A 22,281-nucleotide genomic window follows, 5' to 3' on the forward strand; every position below is an offset into this window, starting at 1 on the left:
TCAATCTTCATATCCTATATGGTCTGTCCCCCTCCAGCCCCCAGGCAGCCAGGCTTCAGTCCTGAGTACTACCATCAGATGTGGCCCCCAAACAAAACAAACACAAGACACAAAAAACAAGTGAGATGCCTGCCTTAGCACCCTCACTCAATCAGGTGACTGGCCAATGGGCTGGCACACTTGGCTCTCACCCTCAGTATACTCCCTACCTAGATACTGAGGCTGTGGGAGTGCCCAGACCAACCCAGTCAATGGATACCTTAGACCCCACTCTTTTTTCTGGGGGGGGGGGGTTTGGGTCATACCCAGCGTCGCTCAGAGGTTACTCCTGGCTCTATGCTCAGAAATCGCTCCTGGCAGGCACAAGGGGCCATATGGGATGCCAGGATTCAAACCACCGTCCTTCTGCATGAAAGGCAAATGCCTTACCTCCATGCTATCTCTTCGGCCCCAGACCCCACCCTTAAACGCTCATCAAATCACATCCCCTACTGATCCAACTCACTCAATAGTGTTCTAAAGAGCTGCCTGTAATAGGGGAGGTACATGGGCAAGCACCTCCCAGACTTCCAATGGGGGATTCTGTTAACCCAAATGCAGTCAAACACGACTTTCTTTTGTATTCCTGGCATTTACACACTAGAAAATACTTTTTATCGGGGTCGGAGAGATAGCACAGCTGTAGAGCGTTTGCTTTGCATGCAGCCGACCAGGACAGAAGGTGGTTCTAATCCCAGCATTCCATATGGTCCCCCGAGCCTGCCAGGAGCGATTTCTGAGCGCAGAGCCAGGAGTGACCCCTGAGCACTGCTGGGAATGAGCCAAAAAAAACTAAAAAAAGAGAAAATATTCTATGTTTTTTGTGGTTTTTTTTTGGTTAGTTTTGGGCCACACCCAGTGACGCTTGGGGGACCATATGGGACGCTGGAGAATAGAACTGTGGTCCGTCCTGGGTCAGTTGCGTTCAAAGCAAACACCCTACCACTGTGTCACCGCTCTGGCCCCTCTATGTATGTTTTAATTTTTTAAGGGGCCCATACCCCGTGGTCCTCAGGGATCATTCTTGGCAGGTTTGGTGGGAACATTGGGCTGTCAGGGATCAAACCCTGGTGGGCTACGTGCAAGGCAAATGCCCCTGCCCTGTACTACATTCTGCCCACCAAACACACTCTTATTTAATCTTCAAAATAACCTTATGGAAAGTATAAATGCCTATAGATGTTACAGCTAGAAAAACAGGATCAGAAATGGTAAGAAGCTTCCTGAAGGTCCCCGAATGTCCTGCAAGGCTGGGATCTAATCTCAGATTTTCTCTCCAAATCCCGTGTTCCACGTACGGCTTGCACAACAACGATTAGGCCAACTAACCCATGTGTCTCCCAAGCCTCTCTCATCAACCCCCAAAGCTCGATTATTATTGGAAAAATAATCATCTTGAAGCTTTGATCATTTCTTAAAGTAGTCACCGAAAAGCATCCAGTCAGAGGGACATTTCCAACACACTTGTTGAGCAGCGCCAGACTTTGTCAACTAACTTTCCAGCGGAATTCCACGTAACTTTTTGTTTATTTATTTATTTTTTGCGGGTGTGTTTTTTGAGAACACTCGCCAACTTTTCCCCGCTGCAAGACTGTATCCTTCCCGACTTCTGGGCTAACTTAACTTGTACCTTTAAAAAGCATTTTCTGCCTGGCAGCCTCCTCCCCTTTCCTTCCATGGCTCCATTCCCACCCCCCTCCAACTAGGTGTATGTGTGTGGAGTGTCCTTCCCCTCCCTCCGTGCGGGGATCCCCCCCCCCACCGTTGCAGGTAGTAGGGGGGAGCCTCATTTTCCCCTTGCACCCCTGCCCCCTTCCCGGCCCTGCATGACCCGCGAGCCTGCAAAGCCATGCCACGTATCAAAGTTCTCGAAAGAATGTCGTGTGTGTGTGTGTGTGTGTGTGTGTGTGTGTGTGTGTGTGTGTGTGTGTGTGTGTGTGTGTGTGTGTGTGTGAGAGAGAGAAGGGGGGGTGGCAGGGAAGGAAGGAAGAATGGATGGGGGCGACCAACCGGGTAGAGCCTCAAGCCCTGCCAGGGCGGCATCCCCGCACCCGCCCAACAGCTCTAGCTCCAGCTCCCACTCCCGGGATAGATTCCACATTCCCCCCACAACACCCAGCAAGTCCATCCCAGCTTCTCCGGGGGCCGGAGAGATACAGAGCATGGAGGTAGCGCGTTTTTGCCATGCATGCAGAAGGGACAATGGTTCGAATCCCTGCATCCCATATAGAGTCCCCCCACTTGAGCCTGCCAGGAGCGATTTCTGAGCTTAGGGCCAGGAGTAACCCCAGAGCGCTGCCCCCCCAAACCCCCCCAAGAAAAACCCAAAAAAGCAGTGAACCCTTACTCCTGAACATTGCCAGGTCTCATCTCCCCGAACCCCAAATCTCAAACCCCAACCTTGCAACCCCCATCCCCTCCCCCCACCACCCTGGAGTCCGACCCTGGAGCCCAACAGGGGAGTGGGGGGGTGAGCAGTTCGACTTCCCAGCACACGACTCACCCTCCGGGCTTGAGCCTGGCGTGGACTGGAAGTGGTGGCGGTGTTGGGGGCGTCGGAAGCCCTTGGCCCCGAGACCTGGGGCTCAGCCATGGGCGGGCAGGCGGCGGGAGTGGAACCTGCAACGAATGCAGAGAGCCGAGCAGCACTGTCCCACGTGCGACCCGGTGGAGGCGCCGAAATTCTATAGATCGATGCAGCCGCGCCCCTTCCGGCCCCCCACGAGCTCGGTGCAGGGAGATCTGCGGCCTCCTGGGGTGTCACGGACTCTCTGCTCCCCAGCAGGCTGGGCCCAAGCCTAAGCCCGGGGTTGCCGCCCCCTTCGCGCAGCAGCGCGCCCCCGAGGGGCCCCTCTTGACGCGAAGGGGGCCCGGCTTCTCTCTCTCTCTGTCTCTGTCTGCGCAGGAAGAGGCCCCACGCTTCCTTCCTCCGACGGGGGGGCTCTTAGGACGCGTCGCACAGAAAAACCCCGGTGCAAAAGCGGTTCTAAGCCCCTCCAGCGGGACCTCGGGGGTGTCCACTGGGGCTGCAAAAGCGCCGCCCCCCTTAAAAGGCCCCCTCGGCTGGCTTTTGGCTTTTTCCAGACAGGCAGCGCCTCGGACACCCCTCCGGAAGGCCGGCGTTGCCTAGCAACGGCGTTTTTTCCGCACAGGCACCGCCTTAGCCACCCGTGAAGGCGGCGTTGCCTAGCAACGTCCGGGTCCTTCCAGGCTCGGCGGCGCTCCTCCGGGGTTGCGGGGCGCAAAGGGCCCGCCGCCGCGGTGCAAGGGGCCTGTGCCGTGCCGTGCCGTGCATGCAAGGGGGGCCATGAACGCGGCCGAGCTGAGCCGGGGAGGATCCGAGGCTGCAGGGCCGCCGGCCACGCCCGATGAAGTGGAAGGAGAGACGGGGGGCAAGGAGGCCGCCGATGCTGCCGACTCGGCCGACTCGGCGGCGGCTCCCGGGCCCAGCGCCGCCGCGTTCCGCCTGTTGGTGAGCCGGCGCGAACCGTCGCTGAAGCTGCAGTACGCCGTGAGCGGCCTGGAACCGCTGGCCTGGTCCGAGGACCATCGCGTGTCGGTGTCCACGGCCCGCAGCATCGCCGTGCTCGAGCTCATCTGCGATGTCCACAACCCGGGCCAGGATCTGGTCATCCATCGCACCTCGGTGCCCGCCCCGCTCAACAGCTGCATGCTCAAGGTAACACCCCCGGCCACCCCTCTCTGCTCATCTGCTCCGATCCTCGCCCCCCAAGTGAGGGGGATGCACCTTGGAGCGCTTTTGGAGACTCCAGCCCCCAGGACCTTGCCTCGATTTTGGTCGTGGCAGGCCCATTGTCTAGGCCCAGAGCCCCCGGCTTTGTGTGGACCGCGCGGGCTCGCTCTTGACGGGCCTCCCCTTCTGCCGGGGAATAGAAAATAAATAAGGGTTCTTTGGGGCCTGAGACATCGCACGAAGGTAGGGTGTTTGCCTTGCATGCAGAAGGACGGCGGTTCGAATCCCGGCATCCTACATGGTCCCCCCCCCCCCCCTAGCCTGCCTGCCAGGAGCGACTTCTGAGCCTACTAGAGCCAGGAGTGATCTCTGAGTGCTGCAGAATGTGGTCCAAAAACTAATAAATAAACAAATAAATAAATAAGGGCTCTTTTCTATTGTCTGTGCTGGGGCTCCAACCGATCCATGTCGATGTGAAGTCCCGGGGTCCACCCGCGTGCGCAGCTCCATCCCCCTAGGTGTGGGGGAGTGAAAGGAGGGCGCTTTTCTGCAACTTGGTCTCTCTGGAAGAGTCTCTTATGTGCCTCGAGCTTTCATTTCATTTCAGCCTTCTGAGAAAACTTCCCAAGTGTTCAGAGTTTAAGTGTTTTACGGCCGTTTTTCAAAGCAAGCCCGTGTTTTGGGTTTTGTTTGTTGTTTGCTTTTTACCTTCCCCCCTTTTCCCTCCAAGCAGTGTAAGTCTTGTCATTCATGTGAAGAGTGAAGACTTGGCCGTCTCCCTTGTGGTGTTGTGTGTGTTTGCATTGTGTGTGTTTGCTCTTGTCCAAGTGTATAGTCCCTTTGGCATGTGCTAAGGGGTGGTTGGAGCAGTGTACAAGGTCCTACTCTGGAGTTTTTCCATTCCCAGCAGACTGCAATCCGACATCAGATGCCTACTACATAGGCAGTGAGTGAATGCACTTTTTAGTGAAGAGAAATGGCTTTGGAAAGACAAAACAAACTGTAGGTTGATAATGTTTTAAATAGGCATCATGGACTGTGGCAAGGTACTGAGAGTCCTGGTGCTTTGAAATATTCTGTGCGGTTTTTATGCATTCTCCTAGCTGGCACCATCATTGCTGATCTGACTGACTCGGCCCTCTGGGATGGGAGGAAGCTAGGAGCAGAGAGGGTAGGCATGAACAGAGCAGTGAACAGCTTCGGCAGGGCTGGACACGGAGGGGCAGAGAAGGGCTGAGAGGACCATGCTGTCTTCCTGGGTGTTCATCTGGCACCTCAGCTAGAGCAGGAGGTGCAAAACTGCCACTCAGCGCTCCATCAGCATGCCACCCCACCCTGACATTTGCAAGACATTCTGGCACATGAAATAGAGATACTGAGTGGGCCAGGGACAGTGTGGTACTTGGGTGCACGCACCAAGTATAGGGGTAAAGCCCTTGTCTGCATGTAGTCAGACCTGGTTTATTATTTATTTTATTTTATTTATTTTTGGTTTTTGGGTCACACCCGACAGCGCTCAGGGGTTACTCTTGGCTCTACACTCAAAAAACCCTCCTGGTAGGCTTGGGGACCATATGGGATACCGCAATTCAAACCACCATCCTTCTGCATGCAAGGCTAATGCCCTACCTCCATGCTATCTCTCTGGCCCCCAGACCTGGTTTAATCCCCATTACCTCAATATGGTCCCCTAAGTGCTGCTAGAATTATCCTCCGACACTGCTCGTGTAACCGCAAAACCTAAAAGCAGTAAAATAGGACAATTGTTTTATAGAGACCATTCAACAGACACAGGAACAACAGAAGGGGCCTTAATCTTTGAGTTAGTAGAGTCAGGGGTTGGTGAAGTGTTGTGGAAACCTTGGCTTCAGTTTCAGAAGCTTTAAGGTACCAATCCAAGTCCCTTTTTTTTTGACGGCAGTGGGGTGGGGGGGATGTCCCAAGGTGTGCTCAGGAGGCCCAAGGGCCCCTCACAGTAGTGCTTTAATTTAGAAGAGGGGCACACTCATTGGCTCTTAGGGCTTAATCCTGGCTCGGGGATCACTGGCTTGGGGTCTCAGGGGTTGGATCAGCCTGTGTATGGCAAGCATTCTCCCCCTATACTTTCTCTCTTGTCCTCTTCCCCCATTCCTCACCCAGGAAGGCCAGCAGGTCCCTTTTGGAGATTTGGTGCAGACCCTTTAGCCGCCCAGACTGGAGTGCTCAGACACCTCCAGCACTGTCCCCAAAATGCTCAGGCAACTTATGTAACTGGGTTCACCTTGTGCAGGACTATCACTATGCTAATACCTGCTTAGCATCTCCTGCCACTAGCCCAAGTTCCTTAAGAGTGGATGGAGTTGATGTGGGATAAGAATAAGACTGGCTGGACTGGAACCCACAAATAGTTGTTGAGGTGTTCATCTAAAATAGGGACTAAGATGGGGGCTTTGACACAAAATGTCAAGGTTGGCTGTCTGTGTGAGGGGGAGTAATTCAACCTGCCTGGTGGGACTTCTCTTGAGAAATTAGTGATGCATACAAGTGTGCGCTCTCTCTCTCTCTCTCTCTCTCTCTCTCTCTCTCTCTCTCTCTCTCTCTCTCTCTCTCTCTCTCTCACACACACACACACACACACACACACACACACACACACACTTGAGAGATTAGTGATGCATACAGGTGTGCTCATACACACTCTCGTTCTCTCTCTCACATAATTACATTTATGTTGTAAATGCTCAGATAAAAAATGCCTTCTTAAAACTAAGAATCTGGGCCGGGCGGTGGCGCTAGAGGTAAGGTGCCTGCCTTGCCTGCGCTAGCCTAGGACGGACCGCGGTTCGAACCCCCGGCATCCCATATGGTCCCCCAAGCCAGGAGCGACTTCTGAGCGCATGGCCAGGAGTAACCCCTGAGCGTCACCGGGTGTGGCCCCAAAACCAAAAAAAAGAAAAAAACTAAGAATCTGGGGGCCAAAGCGATGGTGCAGCAGTAGGGCATTTGCCATGCAAGAGGCTGACCTAGGACAGACTGATTTCTGAGCGCATAGCCAGGAGTAACCCTTTGAGCATCAACAGGTGTGGCCCAAAAAAGCAAAAAACAAACAAACAAACAAAACTCCCCCAAAAAAAACAAAGAATCTGGGTCCGTGCTTTGCATGTGTACAGGAAGATCCCAGCCACAGACTCCACGGTTGTCTTAATAGTAGGGAATCTACACAACTGTCTTCACTTTTTTTTTTTTTTTTTAAGTCCTTTCCTCTCACAAAAGAGCATCTTCAGTATCTATTTGACTGACTGAAAGAAATCCAAAGAGGACTTTTGCTCTTAGAAGAAAAGGCCCAAAGTGGAAGGAGCAATAGTATCCTGTGTGTTTCAGCAGAGCACAACACTCAGTCCTTCCCTGAGCCATTGTAGACTGTTAACTCCCACATCCCTGCTCCCATGTGGGAGCCACCTCTCAACTTGTCCTTGTTGCTCCTTGTTGTTTTATTAGTTTTTTGATTCTTGGGAGGGTCTGAGTTGACTAAACATTTTCTCCATATAAAGAATTACTAATTTTTGCTTTGTGGCATAAGACTTTCTCAGGAAGCTTTATTGGCCCCTGATCATTGACTGAGAGCATGTTCTGCCTTCTGGAATCTTCCTGGTCTGCATAGCACACACATACATGCACATCTGCAGGAAAGTTGGAGGATGGAGGCGCTGGACTCACCCTGCATCCTCAAGTCCTCTGTGTGTGGGGGACAGGTAGCAGGAATGGGGGAAAATCAAGAAATTGCCCCCACGACTTTTCTGGTTGGGCCTCTGATGGTTCCTGGGGACTTAAATCTACTCAATGTTTTCCCGCTTTGTGGCATATTTGCTCAAGTGGTAGATGGACACTCTAATAATCGTGCTGTCAGGGAAGCAGCGGGGAGGGCCCTGTGAACTCTCTTCCTGAACACTGTTATTTAGATGGTGTGTCTTTTGGGGAGCCCTTCGGGTTACTTAGCAGGTACTTGCAAGTTGCTGTCCTGGACACAGAGGTCAGAGGCTATGAGAGAGAAATGCAAATCTGAAAAGCCTTGGTGCACATGTGCTCCCTGGCCTCTACACATGGTGCCCACACACAGTGACTACATCTCTCCTTCTGAGCTGTGACTTTCTTACATTCATGCTGGGTCGTGTACTGTGGGGGGCTCTACACCTTTGGAGAAGCCTCCACTTACTCCCTTTTGTATCATTTTCTTCTCCTTCCCCAGAACCTCCTAATAAAGTCTATTTTGGCTTCAACAAGAAAAATTTGAAAAGCCTTAATTAAAATTACAGTTTAGAGCCAGAGAGATAGTACAGTGGATAAGACATTTGCTTTGCCTGTTGGCTGCACCAGGCTCAGTTCTCTGGTATCACATATAGTCTTTTTTGAGTTCCATCAGTAGCATCCCCTGAACACCTTGTGTTGTCCCCAAAAGCCCCCCAAAAAGGTGTAGTTTTAATCATTTACATTCTCTTTGGACTGTATATACACAACCTCAAATTCTAATAATAAATGTAGTGCTTGTTATATATGGAAGCCTTTCTGTCTTTTTTAACTTGTCAGAAGTTTTAATGAGCATTTGCTATAGACTGCATTTCTTTAGCTAAGTATTGCCTGTCTTTGGATCAAGTGGTCCTGCTTTCTAGAAGTTTACTCTCTTCTATTCTTTGTCAGGTGGTGATTGATCAGAGGAGTGAACCAATGGGGTCGGGGTTATGTATCATGTTCACAGCTCTTGACTTACCTTGCTATAAGTTGTTGGCTAGTTTGTGATGTGATGAGTTGGAGTAATATGCAGCAGGCAAATTCAGAGTAATGAATTTAAAATTAAGACTACCTCAGGGGCCGGAGAGATAGCACAGCGATAGGGGTAGGGCATTTGCCTTGCATGCAGCCGATCCAAGACAGACGATTTAGGACGGATGGTGTTAGCAAAATGACAACCCCAAAAACCTTGAAGATTTTCCCGACAGCCTGTCAAGAATTCTTCCTTGCAAGGTGGGACCAAGGGAGCCTGTATTGTTCTTCATCCTCACTGCTGTGATAGGTTCCATACTGAGTCCTTTCATGTGCAACATGTGGGGGGTTGTATTTATAATAAACGAGAGTTAGGGAGAATTGCTTAGTTCTTAAAAGAGAAGGAGTTGGCAGACATTTCATAGCTGCCCTTTCACCAGTAGGCCCTCTTTTTTTTTTTAATTATTTAATTAAGGGAGAAAAGCAGGGGGACAGAGGGATTCCAGTCTCCTGAACTGAAAGCCACCTCTTCTCCCCCTGAAATTTTTATTGTTAACTAAACTCAGTCTACCTGAGGGGGGGGGGTGTCTGACATAGTTAGCAGAAACTAATTAATGTTAATTAAGTCTGGGTGGATCACTAATCAAGCCTAGATGGGCCTTTACGTTTCAAAGGGGGTGGGAATGTATTTAGCTATATCTCCCTCTTTTCTGTTTGCTTAACACACAAAAAAAAAATATTCCCTCCCCCCCACTTTGTCTGCTGTAATCAAGTCCAAGGTAGGTTGGCTCTGGAAGACCACTTCAGCCAACAAGGTAATCTAAAAGTCACTTGTCCCTTCACAGGCTGTCATTTGGGGATGGGGTGGTTGTGGGCCCACACGTACATCAGTAGTGTTCAGTCCTGGGCTCAGCACAACTCCAGGGACATTCTTGGCAGGGTCTGGGAGGCCTGGGGCAAGTAGAGCAGGCTGGGCCCCTTTGAGGTCTCTGCAGCCCCACTTAATGCCCTGGGTTAATGCCCTGGGATGCAGCTTAAACTTCTGCAGCTCTCAGTACATTATCATTTTTTACAAATCAGTTGCTGGATTTCCTTTTTCTTTTTTTTTTTCTTTTTGTTTTTTGGGCCACACCCGGCGGTGCTCAGGGGTTACTCCTGGCTGTCTGCTCAGAAATAGCTCCTGGCAGGCACGGGGGACCATATGGGACACCGGGATTCGAACCAACCACCTTTGGTCCTGGATCGGATTCCCCATCACTGTCCTGAGGCCACTTGCAGTTCCCCCTTTCCTCCTCCTCAGCACCAGGTACTCCTCACTGCTCGTTCACTTCAGACCTATAGTCTGAGTTCACAGGTTTATAATCAATAGACACAGACCATTCCCTGATCTTTTTATTTGTTTATTTGTTTGTTCTAAATTTAGTGCCACATACTCTTTACTCTGAGTTTGCTTCTGGTGGTACCAGGAACCACATAGGTCAAACCCAGACCTCCTGCTGCAAAGTATGCACTCAGTCCATTGTGCCATCTCTGGCCCAAAGTAACTGACTGACTAACTACCCAACTAACACAAATAACTTGACTTTGTTTAGTTTTGGGGATATACCTAGTGATGCTCAGGGTTTTACCCTGGCTCTGTGCTCAGGGATCACTTCTGGTGTTGCTTGGAGGAATGTGTGGTAAAAGAATCAAATTGGGATTGATTGTAAACTATGTATGCTAGAGGCTTGAGTTCCCTCCCAAGCACTGAACCGTTCCCCAAGCTGGGTAAGTACTTTTAGGTGTGGCCCCAAAATAAAAAATGCTTGCTCTTAAACACATAGCATTGTATAAGCAGTTAGCGTGACTAATGTACATATGGTACAGACTTGGAGGAGGGAGAAAGAGATCAGAAAAGCTACAATGATCTCATAAGGCCTGACGATTCAGGTAGGGGTAAAGCATGCATTATTCCAGAGGAGTCAGGGAAGGCAGAGATAAGGAATACATAGTGAAGGGACAGGAAATAGTTCAATCAGAGTGAACATTATTTTATTATAGAAGCAGCAGAAAAGCATTTAGAGTTAACAGTATATTTTATAAAAAGATGTTTCAAGTCAAGAAAGTTGGTGTTTATATCACAATTCCAAAAGTCAAATTTCCTTTTTTTTTTGGTTTTTGGTTTTTGGGCCACACCCGGTGGTGCTCAGGGGTTACTCCTGGCTATCTGCTCAGAAATAGCTCCCAGCAGGCACAGGGGACCATATGGGATGCCGGGATTCGAACCAACCACCTTAGGTCCTGGGTCGGCTGCTTGCAAGGCAATAGCCACTGTTCTATCTCTCTGGCCCCCAAATTTCTAATTGTATCAAAGATACATATATAACTTTCAGCACTTTTCTGTCTAGTTCTGCTTAATGCTCTGGGACTCAATGAATCTTAAACCTCTTAAGACCAGGGATATAGCTGATAGAGCACTTGGTTTTGCATGCATTTGTGTGGCCCTGGGCCCATTTTCTGGCACTCTGAGAAGTGTGTAAGTCCTCTTTTGCTAAGTGAGATCAGAAAGTAAAAAACAATTATATGATGCTTTTTTTATATATGGAATGTAAGTAATTAAAGAAACCAACAAATGACAACCAAAGAAATCTTCCAGACTTGAAGCAAACATGGTTTAGATGGAGAGGGTTTGTGGGTGGGGTCAGTGTGATCATGGAAGTGACACCAGATCTTGAAGGTGACACAGGTGTAAAGTTGGAAGCGTGAGCTGTAAGTAAGCTGTAATAGATAGAGTCTTAGAATTTTAAAGTGAATCTCATAAATCTCTATTGTTACTATTGTTATATTAGTTCTAAGAACGTTGGGACTAGACTGTAAATAAAGACACCCTGACTTCTTTAAAAAAAATTTGTCATTTCCTGGGGCCTGGAAGATGACTCAGTGGCTTCAAGCACTTGCCTGGCAAGTGGGTACAGTCCTTAATTCAAACCCAAGTGCACCCACTTTCACTGAAGAGCTCAGGACAGTCCCACTATTTATAGGACCTGGCACAGAGGACCTGGAAGTTGGCCTGGAGGCAGAGCAATGGCCACGGGCAGGTATGAGGCTTTGAGCTTGAATCCCCTGTGGAGACAATCCTAATTACCCCATGTTCTCCCCCCCTCCCCTTCAAGCGGAAGGACTGCCATTTCCAGAGTAGATTCTCTTGAGACAAGTGCTTGGCCATATATTTGTGTGACGTACCGAAGCCAGCAGAACTAATAGAGAATCTAGGAGTGTGTCAGTCCATCCCGGAAGATGACATCACTTAACTCTGTGTTCTTTTATCTCCTCTTTCCAGGTGGGCTCCAAAACAGAAGTTGCTGAGTGTAAGGAGAAGTTTGCCACCTCAAAGGACCCCACCGTCAGCCAGACATTCATGCTGGACCGGGTGTTCAACCCTGAGGGGAAGGCTCTGCCCCCCATGCGAGGGTTCAAGTACACCAGCTGGTCGCCCATGGGCTGTGATGCCAACGGCCGGTGCCTCCTGGCCGCACTGACTATGGACAACCGGCTGACCATCCAGGCCAACCTCAACAGGCTCCAATGGGTCCAGCTGGCCGACCTGACAGAACTGTACGGTGAACGGCTGTTCGAGGCCAGCTTCCGCCTCTCAGCACACGAGGCTCCAGAGAGCAGTCTGGGTGATTTCGCCGAATTTCAGAGGCGGCACCGCATGCAGGCACCTGTGCGCATGGAGTGGTCGGGCATCTGCACTACACAGCAGGTGAAGCACAACAATGAGTGCCTGGACGTGGGCAGCGTGTTGCTGGCTGTGCTCTTTGAGAACGGCAACATCGCCGTGTGGCAGTTTCAGCTGCCCTTCATTGGCAAGGAGTCCATCTCTTCCTGTAGCACCATCGAGTCAGGCATCAGCTCTCCCAGCGTCCTCTTCTGGTGGGAATATGAGCACAACCACCGCAAGATGAGCGGCCTGATCGTGGGCAGTGCCTTCGGGCCTGTGAAGATCTTGCCAGTCAACCTTAAGGCTGTGAAGGGCTACTTCACACTGAGGCAGCCCGTGGTGCTGTGGAAGGAGACAGACCAGCTGCCTGTGCACAGCATCAAGTGTGTTCCGCTCTACCACCCGTACCAGAAGTGCAGCTGCAGCCTGGTGGTGGCCGCGCGTGGCTCCTACGTCTTCTGGTGCCTGCTGCTCATCTCCAAGGCAGGCCTCAACGTGCACAACTCTCACGTCACAGGTCTGCACTCACTACCCATTGTCTCCATGGCTGCTGACAAGCAGAACGGCACCATCTACACCTGCTCGAGCGATGGCAAGGTCCGGCAGCTTATCCCCGTCTTCACCGACGTGGCGCTCAAGTTTGAGCACCAGCTCATCAAGCTGTCGGAAGTGTTCGGCTCGGTTCGGACGCACGGCATTGCCGTGAGCCCCTGCGGGGCCTACCTGGCTGTCGTCACCACCGAAGGGATGGTCAATGGCCTGCACCCGGTCAACAAGAACTATCAGGTGCAATTTGTCACACTCAAGACTTTCGAGGAGGCGGCCGCTCAGCTCCTGGAGTCATCGGTCCAGAACCTCTTTAAGCAGGTCGACCTGATCGACCTGGTGCGCTGGAAGATCCTCCGGGACAAGCACATCCCCCCATTCTTGCAGGAGGCGCTGGACAAGAAGATCGAAAGCAGCGGTTCCACCTACTTCTGGCGTTTCAAGCTTTTTCTGCTGCGAATCCTTTACCAGTCCATGCAGAAGAGCCCATCCGAGGTCTTGTGGAAGCCCCACCAAGAGGATGCCACGAAGGCCTTACTGGTGGACTCGCCCCGGCCAGGTCCCGCTGATGAGGAGCAGCAAGAGGAAGGCCCCTCTGCCCGGCTCCTTGGCCGGCCTGGACCCCCCGAGCGGAGCCGGGAGAGTGAGGCCGAGGACCCCTCCGATGAGCCCACACCCGAGGCTGGCTCCCGGGAGCCTGTGGAGGAGAAGCTCCTAGAGATCCAGGGTCAGATTGAGGCTGTAGAGATGCACCTGACACGCGAGCACATGAAGCGCGTGCTGGGGGAGGTGTACCTGCACACGTGGATCACGGAGAACACCAGCATCCCCACTCGTGGCCTCTGTAACTTCCTCATGTCCGATGAGGACTACGAGGACAGGACAGCACGGGTAGGTGTCCCTGGAGCAGGCCACCTTCTCCCCAACTTCCCAGAGGTCAGATGATTGGCAGGATGCAACCACCCCCACAGTGGGGTCAGGGTCCTGCCACTTGGGATGTGCCCAACCGCTCTCTCGAGACCTGAAAAGTCTGGCAGGGCTCTCGCACCGGGTCTCCAGGCTAGCCGGAGCTGCCTGAGGCAGCTACAGCAGATCATCTGATTGATGGGCAGTCAGTGCCCGGCTCCCTTCCCTGCCCTGGGAAGAGGCGGTTGGTTTGGGCTTTGCGGGTGTTTGAAAGGACTTGAAGGAAATCTTGTTAGTCCAGAAAGGTATGTAAACTAACTAACCAAACTTCCTTCCTTCCTTCCTTCCTTCCTTCCTTCCTTCCTTCCTTCCTTCCTTCCTTCCTTCCTTCCTTCCTTTCTCCCTCCCTCCCTCCCTCCCTTCTTCCTTTTCTTCCTTCCTTTTTCCTTCTTTCCTTCTTCCTTCCTCCCTTCCTCCCCCTTCCTTCTCACTCCCTTTTTCCTTCTTCGCTTCCCTCCTTCCTCCCTTTTTCCTTCATCTCCTTCCTGCCTTCCTTCCTTTCTCCCTCCCTCCCTCCCTCCCTTCTTCCTTTTCTTCCTTCCTTTTTCCTTCTTTCCTTCTTCCTTCCTCCCTTCCTCCCCCTTCCTTCTTCCTCCCTTTTTCCTTCTTCCCTTCCCTCCTTCCTCCCTTTTTCCTTCCTCTCCTTCTTCTTCCTTCCTTCCTTCCTTCCTTTCTTCCTTCCTTCCTTCCTTCCTTCCTTCCTTCCTTCCTTCCTTCCTTCCTTCCTTTCCTCCCTCCTTCTGTCCCTCCTTCCTTCCACTTCCTTTGTTGTACCAACAGTGGGCACAGTCTTTGTTAGAACAGTCCTTCACTTTGAGTATATTCCACCATATTTTAAGTGCCCAAGAGCACTCTGGTTCAGGCTTGGAAGATACTCTATATTCTACATTTTTGTTTGTTTTCGGGCTATACCCTGTGGTGCTCAGTTCTTACTCCTTGGCAGAGTCAGGGTACCATATGGGATGCCAGGATTTGAATCTAGGTCATTGCATGCAAGGCAAGTGCACTACCCATTTTACCTCTCTCTGGCTCCCGGAATACTACATACTCTATACTCTGAGGTTCTCTTTGTACCTTACCTTTCTCAGGATTCAAAAGTAACTCAGTATTACTCAGCTGTACTGAGGAAAACTGAGTTCACAGCTGTTAGAATCCCGAAGAAGGAATGTGCTGCCTACTAATATCTTGGAACCGCAAAGCCCAGCCCCCTATTTTCCAGAGAGATACCATCTCAAGTCTCATTGACAGTATTAATTGAAGGCAATGAATTCATATTTCCTTAGCCCTAACATTAAAATGTGTGTTTCTAAAAATGATGGCTGGTCGAAAGTTTAGTCTTTGAGAGCGGTTACCACGTCCTGTGTGCTGCTGGCCTTATTTTTGAACAGTAGCTTTGAAATATGTTTCACTATGTTCTAAATATCCACTGGGACTCTTTCTCAGGCAATAATGAGTCAGGACAGGGCCGGGGACAGAACCCAAAGGGCTAGAGCACGCTTCACATCGCCAATCTCTAGGCTCAGTACCTGCACCACAGGGTCCACAGCATTGCCAAGTGTGACTCTGAAGACAAAAGTTAGTTAAAAAAAAAACAACAGACATGCAAACATATATATAGAAGTTAGCAGGGGCTAGCGAGGTGGCGCTAGAGGTAAGGTGTCTGCCTTGCAAGCGCTAGCCAAGGAAGGACCACGGTTCGATCCCCCGGTGTCCCCTATGGTCTCCCCAAGCCAGGGGCCATTTCTGAGTGCTTAGCCAGGAGTAACCTCTGAGCATCAAATGGGTGTGGCCCGAAAAACAAAACAAAACAAAAGTTAGCAACGGACAGAATCTTCTATAAATCACATCTAGGGGTTCACTATATTTCAAATGGTTATGTGGTTCTAAGAGCTACTTGTGGTATCTAGGGGATGAGAGTGTGGAAACCTCCACATTGGCTGTGTAGTTTTACTCCTGACTCTATACTCCAGGATCGCTGTGCTTGTACCATATGTGGTTTCGGGGATTGAACCCTTGTTAGCATGTGCAGGGCAAGAGCCTTACCCGCATGTTTTCTGCCCCTTTCAAGCTGGAAAGACTGTGGCAAGGGAGGATTGATCTAAAGTCCTGCATTTCCTCTCTCCAACTCAGCTATCTTATAAACGGGGACTTGAACCCAGTGCATGGATTTCCTCATTGGGGGAATAGTCTCAGCCTAAAGTGTTATTGTTGTTGTTTTGTTATTTGGCTTGGGGGCCACATCCAGCAGCGCTCAAGGGTTACTCCTGGCTCTTCGCGTTTAAAATTCACTCCTTGCAGGTCCAAGGGATCATATGGATGCTGGGGATTGAAGCTGGATAGGCCACATTCAAGGCAAATGCCCTACCTGTTATGCTGTCACTCTGGATTTCCTAAGTTTTTAAGCCATAAAATTTTAGGGCTATGGTAAAATATTTGAGCCAGAATCACCCATGTCCATGGATAGGGCACTCCATATCTTGTTTATGTACAATCTCCTGAGCTTTATACAGAAAAGGGGTAAGAATTTATGTCCCCTAAGAATAAGTATTTACCACCATCCCCCTCTCCTCAAAGGAATGTCATTCTTGGAGCCAGAGCCATAGCACAGCGGGTAGGGCATTTGCCTTGAACACAGCTGACCTGGGTTTGATCCCCGGCATTCCACAGGATCCTCTGAGCCTGCCAGGAGTGATTTCTGGGCTCAGAACCAGGAGCAATCCCTGAGCATCACCAGGTATGATCCCAAAACAAACAAACAAAAAGTTAGGAATGTCATTTCCTTGAGGATGCCTTAGTGGAACTAACTCTGTTCAACTTACATATCAGATGCTGCTTGCATTGGGGGCGGGGGTGCAAGGGAGACTCACACTTCCCTGGGAGAGAAATTGGAAGGCTTTTGCATTTTGGACCCTATTCCACTGTGAGGAAGTAGGTCAGAGAGGCCACTGACTCTGCTCTAAGCAGCCCTACATTTACATGCTTTTTGGGGGAACCACCCCCAGCTGGTTTTAGGGGCTACTCCCAACGTGGTGTTTGGAGGCTGCTCCCAGCAGTGCTGGAGTGGCAGCAGGTGGTGACGCAGTACGAAGAATGATCTCACCATCAAGCCACATCTTCATTCCGCCATCAAGCCACATCTTCAGCCTTAACCAAGTTCAAATTGTAAAGACTGTAACAGCCCAAACACACACACACACACACACACACACCCCACATCCTTCCTTCAACCCCCCCCCCCCCACACACACACACACATACATTCTTCCTTCAAATCTCTTCCAGGGCTTGGTACTTTGTAGGACTCTCCACCACTGCGCTCCACTTAGCATGGGTCCCATAGCTCCATGTGATGATATAGCTACAGTGATGATATTTTCCTTCCTAGAGTCAAAACAACATCAATAATAGCACGATACTTTATCTTCTAACAGAACTTCAGAAACGGCTAAGACAAGGCAAGTAACAAATTTGGAATTTTCAGAAACTCCTGAAGTGTTTGCAGTGTCCTGGCATTGGCCTACGGATGTGCTTGGCCACTGGTACGTGCTGCCAGTCTGGCTGTGTCACTCTTCAGATTGCTAGGGGCCTTAACTAGAACATAGCCGTCTTCCTCGCCTGGCCCTCTCCTAGGATAGGAGATGTCTTGTGTTGGGTGTCCTGCGCTTGCTCTCACCAGTGTCGCCTGCTTCATCTTCTTAGGTGCTGATTGGTCACATCTCAAAGAAAATGAACAAGCAGACATTCCCTGAGCACTGCAGCCTGTGCAAGGAGATCTTACCCTTCACCGATCGCAAGCAAGCAGTCTGTTCCAATGGCCACATCTGGCTCCGGTAAGTGTTGCCTGCCTACTTTGGAGTGCACAGACAAGACTTCTGCCGGGTTTATCCAGAAAACCTCATGTCTGTGCCCTTAACAAAAGAGCAATAGGATGGTGGGGAGGGCACACAGCTGACTAAGTTCAATTCCCGACATCCCATAGGGTCTCCCAAGTCTTTCCAGGAGTGATTCCTGAGATCAGAGCCAGGACTAAGTCCTGAGCACTTCTGGATCTGGCCCCCCAAAAATAAACAAAAATGTTCACTGTCAAGAAGTGTGGTATGAGCTCTCATCAGTCTAGCTAAAGTGCTCAGATCCTGCCCTCAGCTCTGTGCTCTAGGAGTCACTTCCTGTGGTACTTGGGGGTCTATGCCATTACATTGACCCATGCCTCAATGAAGGCACCTCTTGACTATTTGGCCCAAGCCAAACTGTCTTTACGGGAAGTTTTTCCTGTTGGGATGTGGGGTTTCTTTGCTCTCGAAATGCTGTATTCCCTTGAAGTATGAAAGTATTGAGCTGAAAGATGGTGGCCAAGAGAATGCCTTTAGTTAGTGGGCACAGGGAAAGAGATGAGATTTGAGCTCTCAGAGGAAGCCCTCAGGGGACCAGGCCATTATGGACCTGGCGGGCTGCTCAATCCATCCCACAGCACAAACTTTTTCTGCCCTTGTCTGGGATGGGATGATCATCTCAGAACCAGTCCCCACCCACCCACCCACCACCTCCACTTCTGTGAGCCTGGTTGTTTAAAGAGGGCGCCTGTGTGTTTTCCTGGACTTTGCTGCTAGCTGTGTGCACAGAGCCAGCGATTGACCCTGGGTTTCAGCACGTGAGGCCCTTATTCTGCCAAGATTCTCTTGTCCGCTCCTGACAGCCTTCCTGCCTCCATTCCCAGATCTCTTCAGTGTTCTCTCAGCAGAATGGATCAGCTCCATCTACCTCTACCTCTGCTGTGGACCCATCATTGAGGACAGGAAGTTGCCATCCTTTCTGTCCCCTCAGAGCCCCTTTCCTGCTTCCTTTTCAGCATAATGGCCTCATCCTTCCTCGGTGCTTGAGGCCAGCTCCCACCACACGCTGCCCAGATCCTCTGTATTGTTCTCCTTGGGATCCCACCGTAGCAGGGTCCATTTGACCATTTGGTACATTTCTTTCTCTCTTGGTTCTCTCTGGAGCTGAAATCCTAGAGGGTAGAAAGTTGTGTTGGATTTTTCATTTACTCCCCAGAAACAGGACTGAGTTCCAGGCTCCCTGAGCAGCTTACCTGTTCCTTTACTAGCGTGTCAGCACATGGGTCCCCTTCCCAGCAGGAACAAGTCTCTGCTTCCTATTCATGGATCCATGGATTTGGGGGCAATTTTTGATCCTATACTTTTTCTCATTGGGGTCTTCATATTCTTTGTAAAGACAAGGATAGGAAAAGACACTAGTAGTAGTCACAGGTTCTAACTACCAGCAGTAACTACTGTCCCATAGCGCCAGATGGTGACTATGCGGACATGTCCTGACTCTGCCATCCTCACAGTAGTGAGAGAGCCCAGGATACTGCTTGTGGCTGGATTCACAGATGAGGAAGTTTCGGCCAGGCAGACAGTAGCCTCTGGGTCAATGGCTCTTTGCTCCCACTTTACTCCCCTTTTGTTTCCTGGGGGATTTTCTGTTCTAGTTACTTTTTTGGGGGGGCGATGTTAGGTCATACCTAGTGGTGTTCAGGGGTTACTCCTGGCTCTGCGCTCAGAAATTACTTCTGGCATGCTTAGGGGACCATATCGGATGCAGGGGATAGAACCCAGGTTGGCCGCATGCAAGGCAAATGCCCTCAAGGGCCCTCTCTGATGTGTTACCACTCTGGCCCATCTCATCACTGTAATTTAAAAACTATTGCCATTTGGAAATCCAGCCCTGCAGAGCCCCCACTCTCTGCCTACTCATCCCCAGATGTGACCTGTTCCAGACACTGTCCATGTCTCTCTTCTCAGGGAGCATATACTTTGCCGCCTCTACTCTTTGGGGTCCCTACTGTCAGTAAAGGTTGTTTTTCTACCTGTCCTTAAAAATCAAAGAATTTGGGGCTGGAGAGATAGCATGGAGGTAAGGCGTTTGCCTTGCATGCAGAAGGACAACGGTTTTAATCCCGACATCCCATATGGTCTCCTGAGCCTGCCAAGAGCAATTTCTGAGCATAGAGCCAGGAGTAACCCCTGAGCGCTGCCAGGTATAACCCCCCCCCAAAAAAAAAAATCAAAGAATTATTCCCAAAAAGGGAATTTTTCAAAATGTACTGAGAAACTCAGGTAGTGAGGCAGGGATGGTCTCTCCAAGGCCCGTGGAGACGTTCTGTCTCTATGCAGAGATAGGCACATTGTCGCCAGCAGCACTGGGATGTTCCTGAGGTGCATGGCTCTAGGTAAATGCTCCTGGCTGATTCTCCTCCACCTCATGTATGGTTTCAGGTGCTTTTTAACCTACCAGTCCTGCCAGAGTTTGATCTATCGGAGGTGTTTGCTCCATGACAGCATTGCTCGCCACCCGTCACCAGAAGGTGAGTTGTGGGGGTGGGGGTGGGAAGGGGGTGGGTTTGCTTACCTACTCACTGCAGTGGACCAACCTGATTATGGTACATGAGGAGGCAGAGCTACAGTTAGACACATTATTCGCATCCTCTCCCCAATGTCACACTTCCTCGCTGGGCAAATATGACGGTGTTTTGTGAAAACCATGAGTGATGACATATCGAAGACCACAGTGCTTAAGGCCGAATCAGATGGTGCGCTTCATGACTTTTCCGAGTAAGCTATATTCTCTCTCCTGATTGCCCACCCCAATAAATCCCCCATTTTTGAATGACCTGGTGTACCACAGTACATGCCCCAGACAAGTAGATTCAGAAGCTCCACGAAATGGGCAGCACCTTTAAAGTTCTCTTCCCCTCAGAGAGGTGAGGACATTAGCACCCAGCATGACTGTGTATGTCGTGGGCATGTGTCCCTCCCCCACGGCGCAGTCTGTTGAGCATTCACTCCAATGGCCTGACTGCCCTTCCCAATGCTCACACTCAGCCCCCCTTGTCCTCCCATCCCCGCAGATCCAGACTGGATTAAGAGGTTGCTGCAAAGCCCCTGCCCATTCTGTGACTCACCAGTCTTCTGAGCAGCATCGGGGAGGGTACAGAAGGTACACGCTGCCGAGAGAAGAACCTCCACCTGGCCTGCAGAGAGCCCAGTCTCAGCCTGGTGTCCAGATCCGGGAACGTGCGGGAGCAGGCATCTTCTCCCTGGGGACTCATGGATTTCTTCCCAATGACTGAGGGCAGCCATCGAAGTCATTTTGAGCAGTGCTGATCTCACTCTCCTTCCCAGTGGGAAACACTGATTTTCCAAGTGTCTCCACAGGCAAGAAAGCCCTGGTTTCTCTAGGGGCAGGAGTTCTCTGACAGACAGTCGGGTGAGGGCATTGCTGGACTGCCTGGGGCTTTTTTCCTAGCCGTGGTTTGGGCTGGCCTCGTGGCACCAAAGAACTCAGATTGCCTGGGACGTGGTACCCAATCCTCCAGCAGGTATTCCAATGTCGGAACCAATGCAGGGACCTATGTGTTTGTTCAACAAATTGCCACAGGTCTGCATCCCAACCATCCTCATAGCCTTGTATATTGAGCTCATTTTCCTAAAACTCTATTTTTAAGAGGTTCACACCGAGACTAAAGTTGGTTTTCATGTGTCAAAAAACCAAGTGACTCAATAAATTAATAATGAATTGTGACTTGTTTTGAATCATCTTTCGTGTCGTCAGACCACCAGACCCAGCTCCTGTAAGTGTATAAGAAAGTCCAGTTCTCCAGCTCCCCATGTTTCATCTCTGCCTCAAGTTACCTCTGAGGATGAAGGTGAGCTACTGGCACAGAGAGGCTCCCCCCCCCCCCCCCCCCCCCCGGTGTAGTGATATAGAAGAGATGCTCAGTCTTCAAGTTGGCATTTGCAGACGCTTTCGAATGTCTTCCTTGTGGGTAATTAAGCAAGGATAGATGTCAATTTGTCTTAAAACCTAAAGCAGTGAAGCAAGCATTGAGGCCAGCAGTGTTCTTGGGTGTTCTCCATGCGGCCCTATCTGACCCACTTCTGGAAAACATACACGGCAAAACACCAACGCATTGTGCTTGATAATTGGTTTTGTGTTTATCCCAGGACAATTTACTGCTTTTGTTTGGTTCCTTCCTAAATGACCTGATGACCTCACACTAGACTTGCCTGGTGCTGGGCTCACATGTGACAGAGCTCCCATGCATGGAACTGCCTTGTCTGTTCCTCACAGGGACCACCGGGACCTTTCAAGACCCTTCCACATGGGCTGCCCTGGAGCACCCCTTTTCTCTGTTTAGAGTGTTGAGTTTAATCACGCAGCCACTGGCATCAGCTAGGTAGCCTTTTCTAGCCACTAGTTGCCAGAATAATGTTTATTCAGATGGAGGGTTCTGCCTACTTGATTTTTTAGAAAGAAGACCGGACAGCATTGAGATCATGAATAACAGCTCTGAAGGTCGGCCAGTGGCAGACACTGTGCCTATAGTTGTTTCAGTCACCAGAAGCAGGGCACCAAGAGTGGAGAACAGGCCAGTTATTTCCACATTTTATTTATTTATTATTTTGGTTTGGGGACCAACCTGGCGGTGCTCAAGGGTTACTCCTAGTTCTGCATTCAGTATACTTCTGGCAGGTTCAGGGGACCATATGGAATGCCGGGGATTGAACCTGGATTGATGGTGTGCAAGGCAAGCGCTCTA

The 22,281-nt window shown here is 50.5% G+C and overlaps 2 protein-coding genes across 2 annotated transcripts in view; one reads left to right on the forward strand and one right to left on the reverse strand.

Moving 5' to 3' along the window:
• DDX31 (DEAD-box helicase 31) overlaps nt 1-2,970 on the reverse strand; it is a 50,527-nt gene extending 47,557 nt beyond the window's left edge. Inside the window, exon 1 of the mRNA XM_049774030.1 lies at nt 2,543-2,970. Within this exon, the coding sequence (XP_049629987.1) occupies nt 2,543-2,632 (90 nt within the window). The 5' untranslated portion in view covers nt 2,633-2,970. The remainder of the gene's footprint in view (nt 1-2,542) is intronic.
• Nucleotides 2,971-3,261: 291 nt separating this feature from the next.
• On the forward strand, nt 3,262-21,263 carry GTF3C4 (general transcription factor IIIC subunit 4). The gene is made up of 5 exons (XM_049774003.1): nt 3,262-3,718; nt 11,790-13,610; nt 17,385-17,515; nt 19,958-20,046; nt 20,590-21,263. Exons 1-5 carry the CDS (start codon nt 3,347-3,349, stop codon nt 20,652-20,654), a joined length of 2,478 nt encoding a protein of 825 aa, XP_049629960.1. The 5' UTR covers nt 3,262-3,346; the 3' UTR covers nt 20,655-21,263.
• Nucleotides 21,264-22,281: the final 1,018 nt, after the last annotated feature.

This window comes from Suncus etruscus, chromosome 5 (assembly GCF_024139225.1).
Source record: "Suncus etruscus isolate mSunEtr1 chromosome 5, mSunEtr1.pri.cur, whole genome shotgun sequence".
NCBI lineage: Eukaryota > Metazoa > Chordata > Mammalia > Eulipotyphla > Soricidae > Suncus > Suncus etruscus.

Coding starts and splice junctions, on each gene's coding strand:
- GTF3C4 (XM_049774003.1), top strand. CDS start 3,347: ATGAACGCGGCCGAGCTGAGCCGGGGAGGATCCGAGGCTGCAGGGCCG. Junction 3,719..11,789: donor TCAACAGCTGCATGCTCAAG/GTAACACCCCCG, acceptor TCCTCTTTCCAG/GTGGGCTCCAAAACAGAAGT. Junction 20,047..20,589: donor TCGCCACCCGTCACCAGAAG/GTGAGTTGTGGG, acceptor CCATCCCCGCAG/ATCCAGACTGGATTAAGAGG.